The sequence below is a fragment of the Erithacus rubecula genome (assembly GCF_903797595.1).
Source record: "Erithacus rubecula genome assembly, chromosome: 5".
NCBI classification, from domain to species: Eukaryota; Metazoa; Chordata; class Aves; order Passeriformes; family Muscicapidae; genus Erithacus; species Erithacus rubecula.
Window position 1 is genome coordinate 65,226,917 of NC_136687.1, and position 15,629 is coordinate 65,242,545.

The window sequence follows — 15,629 nt, forward strand, 5'->3', positions numbered from 1 at the left end:
GCACTTGAAAGATGCAAATCAGTTTCCAGGACCATTCTAGGAAATGGGAATAGGTGTGTTGTTCTTTTGTGCTGCAGAATGTGATACAAGTGAGTAAGAATAGCAAGCAGTGCAGCAAAATCAGGAATCACCGGTCTTTAAATGAGATGTGTTTGGTTCTACCCAACATGTTGCACTTTTCAGGGGATATCTCTGAAATTCTGGTGCCTTGTTGCATTTACTGATTTTGGGGACTGACACATGCCTAAATTACCTTCTTAATACCCAAAACCTTAGCAAAGGAATTTGACCTCGGAATCTATTCCTGGCAAGAGTCTTCTTAGTTTTCTGACCAATAAGTTACAGTGAAATTGGTTCTCTCTTCTAATATCAACTCATTGAAGAACTCAGTCTAGAGCCCACTCATGTTACTCTAAATATTTGTAATTGGTTTTATTGTAGAACTCTATCTGATACTTCTGAAAGCATAAATGACTTAATCTTTTCAAACTTCAGCTCATTTTACAAAACTGCAAGTGTGATTCATCTGGTCTCAGCACGGACGTATTTTTCTGTTCGTGCTGGAATCAGGCAGAATTTTCTCCCTGCGAGTGGAGCTGAGGCCATGTTAAGGTTAGAAAAGGCAACTGGGTCCTACAAAATCCTCAAGTAGCTAGCAGCATCTTCTTCAGACCATCAAATTATTGCTGGTATGAAGAAAATGAAAAGGTTCAGTTCTATTTGCTCACTAGAGCACTGCTCCAAAATCCAGTGAGATCTCTGAAATAAGCTAGAAGATTTGATTGAAACCTGGGTTGAACCTCAAAGCAAGGAGAGAACTGTGGTGAGATGTTGCAGAAATAGAGTGTGGGACACTCAGTGTACATCCAGTGAAGCTCCATCAAATTCTGAAGCCTCGACTTCTGCCATTTAACTTAAATCGGGGAGTTTCCTTGACAAGTCATCCAGTCTGGTCTGCCTGCTTTCTACAAAGATGCATCCTCAGACTTACTGCAATGTTACAGTAAAGAATTCTCTTACAAAATAACACTCTGCTCTGGATATGCTTAGTCATTAAACATGGCATTATTTTGTAATTCACTTTTCATTAGCTCCAAGTTGCAGAGGTTCTCTTCTTTTACAAATCCAGCTCAAGACCAGAACTGAGAAGTCATTTCCTTTTGTGCTTATCAAATGACAAGGATGAACAGCTACAAAGAATGTTAACAAATCCCAGCTGGTTTGCGTTACTGCACTCCTGCTAAGCGGATGTGGTGAGAGCAGAAGTCCTCGTTTCTGCCATATATTTGTCAGAACTTAGGCAGAGATTCTTTCTAAATGCTGATCTGATACAAGAATTTGGGAGCAGTTTTTGGTGCAGTTTCTGAAACAGGCATCCAAGTACAGTAAACAGAACAGCTTTGAAAAATACTGCCTGGTTTTGTTTGGTTCACTGGAATTAATCCTGATTTGCATGAGTCAAATGAGTGAGATCAAGGGTATAATGTTCAGTTTGCTTAAAAGTTTGCCAGGGACTAAGGATAAGTCATAATTCAAGGACTGGACAAATTTTTCTTAACTGGAATTTTTCTAGGGTTTAGTTTAACAAGTATAATTTGTTTAAGAGGTCAGAACTCAATATGAGGGAATTGAAACTGTAATGAAAAAGCTGTTCTGAATTTGACACCAAGTAATGACTACTAATCATTTAATGGGAATTAAGAAAACTCATTTGAGGAAGTGTGATTTTCACTCTTGCTCTGTTGATTTTGTATTAATTTCCTAGATACATCTCTTGGCATGACTTTTTTTTTTTAAACAAACTTTCCTCTTTCCTCTTCTTACTTACAGAAACTTGTGTCAGCAGTGTAGGCACGATTTGTGTGCCACTTACACTGTGGATAAGAGGAACTCCCAAAGGAAAGCAGGGGTACAGAAAAATGCCAAAATGCAAATTTGTTTAAACTCTTGAATTCCAGCAAAAAAGCTTGTGCTTCATCTTATCTAATGAACTGTTACCCTTTAGATATTTTATTCCATTAGGATGCTGTTCTCCAGTTATAATGTTCTATTCTAGGGCTGGACTTTACCCCATAGGTGCCAGCCCTCTGCAATAGTTACTATTTATGATTCACAGCATTTTTCAAACACTGTATTTGCATTGCCTCATGGTACCACCTTTAAATTCTTTTCTCATAACAGGACACTGTCAAATTTTCCTTGTCAGTGGTTGTTTTGTTTTCTGTGTAGGACAAGAAGCCTCCTAATCCACCAGCTTTTATCTTCATGATTGATGTATCATACAGAAACATAAAGAGTGGCCTAGTGAAACTCATATGTGATGAACTGAAGACTCTGCTAGATAAACTTCCAAGGTAAAGAGATGTTTAGTGTGCTTGGCTTAGCTCACTACACTGCACTTCTCATGCAGCTTTGCATGTTGAAAGGCAAAACCAGGCTATGGAAAATGTCAGAATTTCCAGTACAGGAGTTTTTTGAGTGATAGTGACCAAATGTTAATTTTTAGCACTGCTGGCAATTCTTACACTTGGATGTCTGGGCTTGGTGTATGAACAGAAAGAATCTGCCATGCTACTACACATGGAGCTTGCATTCTTTTCCTTTCCTGCAGTGAACTCTAGTGGTGCTATTGGCTTAGTCACAGCCTGTAGCTTCCACTGCTCTTGCTGCAGTTGTGCTCTGTGCAGTCCTGCTTTTCTCATTGAATTAAACAGGGAAGTACCCAAATCAGAACACTCAGGAGTAGCCAGTCTCTCTAAAGCCATGATGCTGGTGGCTTGTATCTTTTTATCATAACATCTTTGTTACGTTAATTAACAAAACTTTTAAAGCTTCTTGCTGCACTGTGAGACTTCTGTGTCCTGGTTTGTATCTGAGAGAACAGATCTTATAGGCAACAACCATTTTATGAAATACAGCATGTGTGCTTTGTCAGCATGAAACTCACAGCAGTAGTGATACTGCTACTGTGGTAAATATTATTGATAGTGTATTATTTTACTGTATTTTAGTGTAGGTTTTAATGTACTAGTGTGGTTTGCACCAGAGTTTAAATGAAACAGGCACATAGGGAAATGAGAGCAGTGAAAGACAGACTGAAAAATGAAGATGCTTTTTGTCCATATATAAAGATATATTAAAAAAAGAACATCCAAAAAGAAAATGCTTTCTAAATATCTATGCTTGCAGAGGGAGAACAAACTTGAGAAATGGAGAGAGCAGTGTGAGGAAGGGTGGGAGATGACATCCTTGGGACAATCTGGGATACGTTAACAATCTTTTTTCTTGTGGCCCTCTGGGATCCCTGTGCCAGAAGGAAATTCCAGTCCAGGGGTGGGGGTTTAGTTTATCAGATGCCCATGTAAGGCCATCTCTCTAGTAGCTTTTCACTGGAGATTGCACCAGAGACACCAAGTGTTTGATATTATCCTGAACATATCTGAGTTTTCCATCAGGATTGGTCATGACTCTGAAGAAAATAAGAGGCATGAGTGGAGTAAGAAAAAGCATTTGGTAGTTTGGAAGCTTGACTAGGGCAAGCAGAGGAGGAATGAAAGCAAGTGTATCTATATCACAAAAGAGGCATATTCATCCTTCTCACCAGCACTCTGTGAGATCTATTATGAAATAATTTGGGCCAATTTTTTCATGTCCACTGAAAAAAAAAATTAAATTAAGAAAGCCAGGCCCTTCAGTTTCCTCAGATTTGTCTGTTGGCTTAAACAATACTAATTTAAAAGAAGACAAATGTAAGGCATTCCACCAAAACCTGTGGTGAAAATTTTGCTTAGGACACAGAAGTCACTGTGTATTAATTTTCTGTTGCTGGACAAAGACACTTGCAGAAATATTCTGCTGTTCCACAAGAGGGAAAAGCCCTCTGCAGGGAATTCCCCTGAGCTTGTATCTTTGAGAGGAAGACCTTGAGGTACCAAAGAAACCTGTGCAGAAAAAGAATTGCTGAAGTTTTAGAGCAGATGTTTTCAAACCTGTGTTCTAAACAAGAACCCTGTCTGTATTTTGAGAAATACTGAGAAATTTGTTTGTAAAAATGTGCTTAAGAGTTCAGAAAATCAGAGTAATGAGTTGTGCAATTATGATTTTAGGTACATAATTAAAAATAAAAACCAAAAAAGTGTTTGAATGCATTTCTGTGCATATGGGTCAGGCTTCTCATTGTGAGTCTTCAGAAATAACTTAGTGTGTAAACTACAGAGACAATTATCTGCTTAAAGGTAATCTTTAAAACAATGATAGAACTTGGTTGAAGTGGGGCAGTGCAGACTGACACTGGTAAGAGCAATATCTGCAATAAAGGTCTCAAACACCTGGTCTGTACCATCTTTTTGGGACTGTGGATGCTTCTCTTTGAAGTAACAAAGTGCTGTATGTACAAAAATTTAATTGAACTTTGTCCTCATCAAGCTCCATAACTAATTGTGCTATTCTCTCTTTCCCATGTTATGATGTCAACATGGCTTATTATTTGTCTTTGGGATTTTTGACTGTTTGAATGGGATGCACCATTGATAGGGTTGATGTAACTTGATAATTTCTTTTTTTTGAGTAAACAATAGAGCAGTTTATTCTATCGGGGTGCTTGAATTTGACCTAAGGCAAAGATTGAGGCCATTACGTCTGCTTGGTTGTTGTTTGCTTTGTTGTTCCCAGCACAGATAATGATCAGAGAGCAGCCTTGCATGTCAAAGGAATGCTTTCTTTGCAAGCTTTATTATAACCAGTTGGGTTTTGTTTTTCTTACAGAGAAGAGCAAGAAGAATCCTCAGCAATTCGAGTTGGTTTTGTCACTTATAACAAGGTCCTTCACTTCTTCAATGTAAAAAGCAGCTTAGCTCAGCCTCAGATGATGGTGGTCACGGATGTGGCTGAAGTTTTTGTTCCTTTGCTGGATGGTTTCCTTGTTGACTTTCAGGAATCCAGATCAGTTGTTACCAAGTAAAGTACAATTATACTTCATGAGAGTAAGATGTGAATGCTTCTGATGTGCATTCTGCCTTTTAGTCAGTTGGGTTTTGGGGAGTACAGGTATCTGTTGAAATACTGCAGAAGCCAGCAGATGCTTCAAGCCCTGTGTTTCCTCCTCTGAGGCAAAGAAAAAGCAATAGCCACAGCCTTCCAGTGCCAGCCTGGGAAGTTTGTGTAGGCCAGGTGTAAATCACCTTTCAGCTGCGCTGACTTACACAGGGAGGGGGGTCAGGCTCTGACCATGTTGTGTTTTCCCTCTTGCAATGCACATCATGTGCACCTGAATATGAGCTTAGGACTCTGAAGTCCTTTATAGCACACCAGAACTACTTAATGGTTAGCTGACTTTTATTTATTGCATGTTCCTTTATGTTACAAGCTTTGAAGCAATGCACCTCTTAGAATTAAAAAAATGCACATTTTCTTTTATTCTGGTACGGGATCCAAAGAAATTGAGCAAGGATAATTTGTATGTTTTGCACTATAAATTTTCATGATAAACATCTCCCTGTTGGTGACTTGGTATGTTTGTTACAAGGTGTGTTTGGGATTACCTTACACTGACCAGGTGAGAGACTGATCCTTTCTCTGTTGTAGCTTGTTGGACCAGATTCCGGAGTTGTTTGCAGACACCAATGAGAGTGAGACCATCTTTGCTCCTGTTATCCAGGCTGGCATGGAGGCACTAAAGGTAGAACATTCCTCTCTGTCAGAGAAACAGCTTGAAATTGGGCTTGCTAAAAGCCAGTCCCATCACAATGGGAAATTAGGGGGAAAAAGGTCGTTGATTGTTTCCAGCCCTCATGTTCCATTATTCTAACAGTACCTTCCAACTGCTGCAGTCAGAATAAGAACTGACAAGAATAACATCTGTTCCCAGATGTTTTTATTGAGGGAAACCAGTCCCCAGAGTCTATTCCATGTAGGAGGGATGTTTAGGAGAAGACCAGGAGCAGCAGACAGTTTCTTGTCAGCGTTTAAGAGAAATAAAGAAATGGTTAGTTACCACAGCAAAGCAAATCAATACTCTTGTGTTTTCACAGATAGGCAGCCCTTACTCGTGTGAAGGATAGAAAAGTCAGTATAATAATAATAATAACAACATCAGACTTTGCTCTGGTTATTCTCTTGCTTCTGCAAAACTTGTTATACAAAACAGGGTATTTGTAACTGTGACCGAATCAGGCCGTGGCTCGAGAGTTTCCATTTAACTGACAAATTCTCCTGGTTTGGATACAGCTGGCAGGGAATCCACAGGCCAAGGTGCTGCCCAGTTGCTTTCTGTATGTCCAGGACATCCCCTGAAATGCTGGCATTCCCATGGAGCATTGCCAGTTTAATGCATACCACCCTGGTTCACCACCAGATCTGTAGGGGCAGAGCACAGCCAGTGGGCTTTAAAATGGTTGATTTATCTGTGAGCTTTGTGTGAATAAATCATGAACTTTGAGTACATTAATTTCTCAAAACAAAAATGAATATTTCTCAAATCTGTTTTTTATATTTTGATTTAATACCCTCTTTCTTGTTATTTATTTATACTACCAGCAGCTATGAGTGTGAAGCTCATCTGAATGCTTTTTCCTAATACTTGACTTCTGCAAAACAAATTTAAGGGCCATAATTGTAAATTTCCTTTGATGGCTTTAAAAGAAAGCAGCTCTTAATTAAGCTTATTTAGCTCACTATTTTGAAGTTATAATTTGTAAGGTTTTCACTCTGAATTATTAATCTGCAAATACCTTTGCTCAAGAAATCAGTTCTTGATGCCTGCTGCATAATGCCTGTGTCCAATTGGGAAGTCTCCAAGAGAGGAACTCCTCTTAGCCTCAGGACAAAGTGCAGTCAAAGTGCCTTGGGCAGCAAACCTGTGTGCTGGACTGCTGCTCCCTGAGAGGAGAGTTTGTCTGGTGGCTTATTCCATCAGGTGCTGATCCTGGGAATGAATTCCTGGCTCTGAGGAGCCTGCACCAAGTGCCCACTGTTGTCTGAGCCCCCCAGAGGGTGAGTATGGGCTCGTTAACCCTGCAGTGGTAATTGTGCCCATGTGTGTCTTTGGAACAGGCTGCAGAGTGTGCTGGGAAACTGTTCATCTTCCACTCTTCTCTGCCAACTGCGGAAGCACCAGGGAAGCTGAGAAACAGAGATGACAAAAAACTGCTCAACACAGATAAGGAAAAGGTATTTTCTGCTCTGAGCTAAGAGTATCTGTGTTCCCTGTATCCATGGGCAGGGCAAGCATGCTTTTGATGATAGCCATACCTCACCTCATATTTCCACTTCATCCTCTTCTCTTTATCTGGCCCTTTGAGTTGTGATTAATATCTAATATGATTGTACTTGTTTTACTTTTTCCTGTGCAGACCCTCTTCCAGCCACAGGGAAATTATGAGGCCTTAGCCAAGGACTGTGTGGCCAATGGCTGCTGTGTGAATTTGTTCCTCTTCCCAAATCAGTACATAGATGTAGCCTCCATGGGCCTTGTCACAATGTACACTGGTGGAACACTATACAAGTACAACAATTTCCAGGTAAGTGTTGCCAGTTTCCTGCCTTTCAGATAGTAACAGCTGGGGGATTGCTGTTATTTTACTTCTCATTTCAATGTGTGCTTGGACATTTAACTTAAAAGCAGTGCAAGTCTGGAAAACCTGGTTATTAATTCTAGTGGATAAAATTCAAACTTGACAATGACTAAAGGTTAGATCTTGAAGTAGTAATAAGCTGGTTGGCATCTTAAAATTTACCTGAATGGTTAAGTGCAGGAATGTCCAGGTAATGTCCAGACCTGGTGATGAATGTTGAACACTTGCATATACCTGATCCTGAAAACAATCTATTTGAAATCCTTTTTAAAGGACTCAAGATATGTGAGCAGATGTACTGGGGGGCAATGGGGATCCTGGGAAGGGAAGTTGGGTCACTGCAGTGCTGCTGCCTTTGGATGTTGAACTTCTGAACCTTGTGCTTTGTGTTTGCAGCCCAGTACTGACAGCCCCCAGTTCTTAAGTGACCTCAGGAAGGATATCCAAAAAAAGATGGGATTTGATGCAACAATGAGGGTTCGGACAAGTACAGGTAATAGGACCCACAGGAATGAATTTTAAATAATGTAGTGCCATGCAAATCACTTATAGGATCAGGTTGGTTTAATTTCATTATGTACCTCTTGAAAATTAGTTGAATAGACTGATAAAATCCATGGCTTTGTGTGTATGTGTTGTTATATATAGATGTATGTGTATATATACACACACATATTTCCTGTATATACCTCCTTAATAACTGATTTTCAAGTCTGGGAAAGGCTTCTGCTCACTCTGCACATGGACTGCAAGGAAGTTGTATAAAAACATGTTGCTGCTGGACACTGGCCCGTGCCTTCATTTATTTTCATACTCTAATGACATTCCTGTGTCTATCCAGCTTTCATTCATTCTTAGCTCAAATGCAAGAATTAGAGAAAGGGGCACACCCAAAAATGCCAAGCCAGCAGTGCAGAAGTTCTGGGTCCAAGTCACAGCTTTTCCCTTTCTCCAGCTCTCACAAAAGCCATCAGCAAGGACAGGGTCTCCTCTCCTTGTTGGGACTCCTAAGGATGTAAAGCCTTAGGGAAAATGGCTCCTGCTTCAGTAGGTGATGTCAATTTAATTTGCCATTTTTGAATGAAATGCTCTGTTTTAATCTGGCTGCAGGCTTCAGGGCTACAGACTTCTTTGGAGCCATTTACATGAACAACACCACGGATGTGGAGATGGCAGCGGTTGACTGTGACAAGGCAGTGACAGTGGAGTTCAAACATGATGACAAACTAAATGAAGACACTGGGGCCCTAATTCAGGTGAAAAACCTAATTCATGTATACCATAAAATGGTAGCAAGACCTTCTACAGCCAGGGCAGAGAGGTGATGGTGTAGGAAGGATGGGAACAAGGCACAACCTGCACAGACTTTTGTGCTATAATACCACTAGTAAAAAGTGGGCTCCCCTATATCTGTGCTGCATGTTCTATTCAGGGGTATTTCTAAACACTGAGACCTCATCAGCCGTTCATTTTTTTCCATTTCACAGTAAATGAGTTTATATGGAGTAAGAGATTCATTGCTACTTATATAGCAGTGGTTATTGTTGCAGCATTCCTTGTGACCTCTCTATTCAGGGGCAGTTCTCCATTGTTAAACCTCACTGCCCCCTCTGCAGACTGCAAGACTTGTTATGATGTTAAGATGAATAAGTTATTCTGTAATGTCTGATAGGTGTCCCTAAGAACCACAGGTGTGCTGGTGCTGCAGCTGGCAGCAGCACTGGCAGGCTGCACTGGCTGCAGAAGGTGTCATCTGCCTTTAGTGCACAGAGAGGGTGGCTCCAGTGGTGACACTCGGTGCCTCTGTTGCAGTGTGCTGTCCTGTACACATCGATGAGTGGGCAGAGGCGAATCCGCATACACAACATAGGTTTGAACTGCAGCTCCCAGCTAGCTGATGTCTACAGGACTTGTGAGACTGATGCACTTATCAACTTTTTTGCTAAGTCAGGTACAGTTGCAACAGATCACTTTTGTTTCCTTTTTTACTTTGGCATGGATGTAGGGGAAGGAAAGGGGGCTGAAGTGATTACCTAGTGGGAAATAATTTTTTCCTAACTTGCTGCTTCACACCTGAGCAATTCCTGAAGTATTACAAAATTGAAAGGACATATAATTACCTATTTTAGACAAATTGCCATCAAAGTAATACTTGTGTGTCGGTAATGCACAGAACTGGGCAGGCACAGTAAGTGGCAGTGGACATCCAATTGCAGTGCTGGGGGTTTGGTGGGGTTTTTGGATGTCTGTAGAAGAGACTGAAAAGCAGCCTCAGCCCTCAGGTCTGTAAAATCAGAAACTAGCAGTAGACAAAAGTACTTTGAGAGGGTGTCTTTTTAACACACACTTATTCTGTGCTTGTAGCTTTTAAAGCCATTCTGAGCCAGCCCCTGAAGACAGTCAGGGACATCCTGATGAATCAGACTGCTCACATGCTGGCCTGCTACAAGAAGAACTGTGCCAGCCCAGCAGCTGTCAGCCAGGTAAAACCCACACCCAGTCCTACCCACCCAGGCTTTGCCACAAGTGCATCACCACCCTGCAACATCAGCAGAGCCAGAAAGCAAAACTTCAGGACAGACTTGTCCTTTTCTTTTAAATACAATTAATGACAGGTGGGATTGAGTGGTGGCACTTAGAGCACACAGAAACTGTTGTTTGGGAGCAAAAGGCAATGCCATTGAGAAAACTGGCACCTGTACTCACACAGAGGAGCTCAGCCAGCCCTTTTCTTCCTGCTGGAATTACGCACTAACTCACAAAGCCTTCATTTTTAATTGTTTGGTTGTTACAGATGGTTGTAGTAGTCTAGTTTTTGACTAAGCAGAGTGACTGATTTGTTTCCATTTAATTTATTCAGTCACATTTTAGTGATTCAACTCAAAGAAAGACTCGGACTTTTCCATCCCAGAGGTGCTGCCACTAACCACAGGCCTGGGCAGTGAATTGTTCATTGTTGGAAAGGACCAAATATGTCGAACAAAGCCAGAGCTACTTACTGTGGACTATTATTTCTCTCCTTAATTCTCCAGCAAGTGCTCTGAAAATTAGCAGGGTTACAGGGAGATGACAGCAGCCAAGACAGAGACTACAGCTTACAGAGCAAATAATTTCTGTTGGATTCTTACAAAATATGTTGTTCTCTCAGCTGATCCTGCCAGACACGATGAAGGTGCTGCCCGTGTACATGAACTGCCTGTTGAAGAGCTGCGTGCTGGCGGGCAGGCCCGAAATCCCAACTGATGAGAGAGCTTTCCACCGCCAGCTGGTCATGGCCATGGGGGTGGCCGACACACAGCTCTTCTTCTACCCCCTGCTGCTGCCAATTGTGAGTCAGCAGTGCATTTCTCACTTGGATTTCTCACCCCTCTCACCTGGAAAGGAAGCACTGAGATACACCAAGGTTTTCAGTAGTTACTTTTCAGTTCCACAGCTTTTGTGTCTTTTGCCCCACAGCACAGCCTGGATCTGAAGAGTGATGCTGTCCCAGCTGCCGTGCGCTGCTCTGAGGAGCGCCTCTCCGAGGGAGGGGCCTTCCTGCTGGCCAACGGGCTGAGCATGTTCCTGTGGCTGGGAGCCAGCGTGTCCCCAGAGCTCATCCAGGGGCTGTTCAACGTGCCATCCTTCGCACACATCAGCACCGACACCGTGAGTACATGCAGACTCACAGCTGAGGGTTTAGCAAGACCAGGTGCTAATCAGACAAACAAATGAGGTCTTTTAAGAAGCAAGAACAGGTGACCAGCAGAAGGTATCTAGACCAGAATTGCTTTAAGTTACATAAAACTTAACACTTTGGCACTGAGCACTAAGAGGACAGAAGCTTTCACAACTTTTTAAATCTTAATCTTCATTGCAGATATTAAAGTCCTTTCAACTGTGTATTACTAAAATTACAACAAGACACTTTGCAGTGGTTAAGTTTTCTTCATGATGCATTTTTGTATAGTGGTTATTTTAAACTGAAAAATCAGTCCTTGAGATGAGACCTTATAGTGAAAGAGATGGATTTTCCCTGTTTAGTATGAGACCTGCAGTACTTTATAATGTAACCATGAGCAGCTAGTCTTGGTTAGAGGTGTGACTGGACTGTTAATAATCTTTCTTTCTGACAGACATCCCTGCCTGACCTGGACAATCCATTTTCTAAGAAGCTAAAGCATATCCTGGAGCAAATCCAGAGCCAAAAGCCCCACACTATGAAGGTAACTGCTTTCTGTCTCAACTAATTCCTCATACTTGTTCAAAGGAACACTCCAGGCTTTGCCAAAACTTTCCAGTGGCTGTAAAAGCTTTTTTAGGTATCAGGAGTCTTCCTGCAAGTGGGTGAGTTCCAGCATGATTTGTAGGCACAGGCACCTCAAATGTGTTTAATTTACAATCAAAACTTATTTTCAAAGGTAGTCAAGTTTAAAAGATAACCATGTTATTCTGCCCTCCTCAATTCACATTCATCTCTCCAGCTTGTGCAGTGTGAAGATTTATTAGTTTTGAGGTCTTCCCCCACCTCAAGAGCATCCACTAAGAGACATAGGAAAATTGTGCTGCCATTAGTCTGACTGCATCCTAAAACTGTATCTCTTGTCTTTCCAGCTGATGGTAGTGAAGCAACGGGAGCAGCCAGAGATGCTTTTCCGCCAGTTCTTAGTAGAAGACAAGAGTATTTATGGAGGAGCCTCATACGTGGATTTCCTCGTGTGCATTCACAAAGAGATCAGCCAGCTGCTCAGTTAAGGCAACTCAAGTAAAATGTTCAGTTCCTTTTTGCCTTTGCAGGAGGGACAGTTTTTGGTGCCTGAAGGCTGGCCCACAGCTCCATCAGACCCAGACCTTCTGCTGTGCTTTACTGACCCTTTTCTGTGCTCTTTTGTGCAGTTACATTTGATCCCACCTCTCCCTGAGTATTTTGCTTCTTAAGCTGTAGAATAGGAAGTTTTGCACTCAGGTATTAATCTTCTGGGAGTCCTGAACCTTTCTCTACCTGAATTGCCAGATTTCAGAATTGCCAATGCTTAAGAGCATATATGATATACATTTCTTAAAAGACAATTTAGAAAACTCTCAGTTTTTCCTTTTGCTAGTCACAAGTTGTACCAGAGCTGGGAAGGATGATCAGAATCTGTAGAGGAGGAAAAAAGACAAAACATTTCTTTTTCTAAGTGAGGACATGGAGTTGAATCAGATTGGCAGCAAACATATAGTTCAGTTTGAAGGATTTCAATGTCCTTCCTGTGAAGCAAATCTCTATACACAAAATCCCTTTATCCTGGAAGGGGCAAGTATTACTATCTACAGAAGCAGAGCTCTAGGGAGCCTTCCACAGCCAGGGTTATCCAGGAGACAGAAATGCCTCAGTTTTGTAACTGGACTTGAGTAAGTGTAACAGCAACAGGGATCCCAGGAAGTACAGGAATCAAACAATCCTTTTGCCCCCTTTGGCAGATGGTGTCACACTATTATGGTACGATTGTGTCCACTTGGGGGCAGCAATTACCTTAGCATACTATTTAATTGCATTTTCAAAATTGCACAGGTTAGGCTGTATTTAGTACATTTGCGAACTGGAATATTACCAACACAACCCAGAAAAACCTGTCCCTCAAAATTTCTGTGGCAGATCAACTGTGAGACAGTTGACACATTAACCAAAGGTTATTTGTGGTGCTATAAAGCCTCTTGTTTAATACCAGTTCTCTTACAGTGACTGATCTAATCAGTGGTCACTGCTTTGAAAAATCAGTCTTTACTATTACCAATATTGAAGGTAGAATTTGGGAAGCCAGAGCCTTTGGAACAGCTGTTTACCTCAGATACTTTGTCAGTCTCTTTGTCTCTTTAGGACCAATGCCTCTGAATGCGAGGTTTGAATTTGCCAAACTTCAAAAGCTGTTATTAAAAAATTAGTATTTCAAAGAAAGCAGAAAACACTCGAAAGTAAGGTTAAGCCTCAGTAAAGAAAAAAAAGTGCCTTTAAACATGTTAGTGTTGCTACTTATGTTGTTTAATATCAATAGCAATTGTTTAATAACAATTAGCAGCCAAATGCATAATTTTTTGGTTTGATAGCTTATCTATACAGTCTTACTCTTGTCATTGACCAAGAGCTCTTGAAATAAGTGGCTATATTACAGAAGGGTCCTCAGCCTGAGTTCAGCTGCCAAGACAAGCACTTTTTAGCTGTAGACATTGCCCTGTAAAAAGTATTTGTTGCCATTTCATTTGTAAAATGACACCAGCAACATTTGTGTAAAGAAATAAGCAATTATTATAGATAATGTGTGTGTGTTTATTCTGTCATATGTGCCAAGTTTTCCAAGGTTTTTGTCTCGTCCTGAGCACCTGCGCCGGGCCCGTCCTTGTCACGCTCCTGTCCCGGACCTTCGCTCTGCGCTGCCGGGCCCCGGCCCGAGGGGGGCGCTCTCGGCGGGGCCGGGGATTCGCGCCCGGGTTCTGCCGGTCCCGAGCGGTGTCGCCTCTCCCGGTACCGGGGTCCCGTGGCCCCGAACGCGGGTTCGGGCTCTGCTCCGAGTCCCCAAACACCGACGGCACCGGGGCTCCGCCGCCCGCCCCAAGGGCAGCTCCGAGGGGCCGGTTCTGGGCTGTGCCGAAGGCCCTGGAGCTGAGCGGCTGCGGCTGACGCTGGCACAATGAGCCCGGTTTTATCAGCAAGGCCGGGATCTGCGCTTTACTGCGAGCTCTCGGAACGCTGCACCCGCCTCTCTTTGTGAAGCCCAAGAACTGAAACAAATTTTGTTTATATATACACACTTTATAAATGTTATTAAAAACAATTTCAGTAATTCCTGCCGCAGCCTTTTTATGTCAGGTGCTGCCTTCAGTTGTGTTTCTGCCATAGGAGAAAGACTTGTGGTTTTCCCAGAATGCCAGAACTTCCTTTGAAAGGTGGAATGTTTTGTGAACACTGTGACTTCAGATTTGTGTCCACACTGCAATCTACACTGCCAGGATTAGAGTCTGCTACAGGGATGCAATTGTCACCCATTTATGAGAAGACATGGAACAGCAGTGTGCCTGAAGTGAATTTTTCTGTTCAACTGCATTTCCTTTTGATTTGATCCAATTTAAGTATTTGTATTTTGATGCCTGCTGCATAATGCCTGTGTCCAATTGGGAAGTCTCCAAGAGATGAATTCCTCCTTTTGCCTCAGGAGAAAGTGCAGTCAAAGTGCCTTGGCCAGCAAACCTGTGTGCTGGACTGCTGCTCCCTGAGAGGAGTTTATCTGGGGCTTATTCCATCAGGTGCTGAGCCTGGGAATGAATTCCTGGCTCTGAGGAGCCTGCACCAAGTGCCCACTGTTGTCTGAGCCCCCCCAGAGGGTGAGTATGGGCTCGTTAACCCTGCAGTGGTAATTGTGCCCATGTGTGTCTTTGGAACAGGCTGCAGAGTGTGCTGGGAAACTGTTCATCTTCCACTCTTCTCTGCCAACTGCGGAAGCACCAGGGAAGCTGAGAAACAGAGATGACAAAAAACTGCTCAACACAGATAAGGAAAAGGTATTTTCTGCTCTGAGCTAAGAGTATCTGTGTCTCATTCCAGTTCTTCTAAGTCTGCACCCTCACAAGGATATGGACCAAGATTTGGGAGCAGACAGCCCTGCACTGCTGTACAGCCTTTGTCAGTCTGTCACTGCTGAAATGCCACCTTCAGATGAGCAGGGGCAGCGCTGTCCTTCATGGAGGAAGTACAGATGTGGAGTTCCTTCTCCATTAACCTCAATTAAAACATTCCATCAGCTGCTCATTAACATGGACATCAGTTTGCTGGCAAAGGTGGCCTGTCCAGACTGCTCTAATCTCACTCTCTGCAGCACTGGTTTTTTTTTTCCTTACACTAATTGAGCTATTCCTGCTTTGAGGGGAAGAACCAAGAAACTTCCATCACGTCCCTGCCCCTTTCCACAGTCAAGTCTTGAGCAGCACTGCAGCTTCTGCAAACTGATACAGAAGCACATCAGATCCAACTGTTCTTGACCCTTCTCTTCCATTTAGCCTAAGTCTATGTTAAGAGCAGCCCATTCACTCCACTACCAGCATTGG

The 15,629-nt window shown here is 42.4% G+C and overlaps 1 protein-coding gene across 1 annotated transcript in view; it reads left to right on the forward strand.

The window, feature by feature from the left end:
* The window catches only part of SEC24D (SEC24 homolog D, COPII coat complex component), a 40,366-nt gene extending 26,520 nt beyond the window's left edge, over window positions 1–13,846 (forward strand). Inside the window, exons 11-23 of the mRNA XM_079306701.1 lie at window positions 2,230–2,354; window positions 4,765–4,956; window positions 5,584–5,677; window positions 7,051–7,167; window positions 7,350–7,517; window positions 7,968–8,064; window positions 8,682–8,827; window positions 9,384–9,522; window positions 9,936–10,054; window positions 10,720–10,899; window positions 11,028–11,219; window positions 11,687–11,776; window positions 12,165–13,846. Coding sequence (XP_079162827.1) covers window positions 2,230–2,354; window positions 4,765–4,956; window positions 5,584–5,677; window positions 7,051–7,167; window positions 7,350–7,517; window positions 7,968–8,064; window positions 8,682–8,827; window positions 9,384–9,522; window positions 9,936–10,054; window positions 10,720–10,899; window positions 11,028–11,219; window positions 11,687–11,776; window positions 12,165–12,305 — 1,800 coding nt within the window. The 3' untranslated portion in view covers window positions 12,306–13,846. The remainder of the gene's footprint in view (window positions 1–2,229; window positions 2,355–4,764; window positions 4,957–5,583; window positions 5,678–7,050; window positions 7,168–7,349; window positions 7,518–7,967; window positions 8,065–8,681; window positions 8,828–9,383; window positions 9,523–9,935; window positions 10,055–10,719; window positions 10,900–11,027; window positions 11,220–11,686; window positions 11,777–12,164) is intronic.
* Window positions 13,847–15,629: the final 1,783 nt, after the last annotated feature.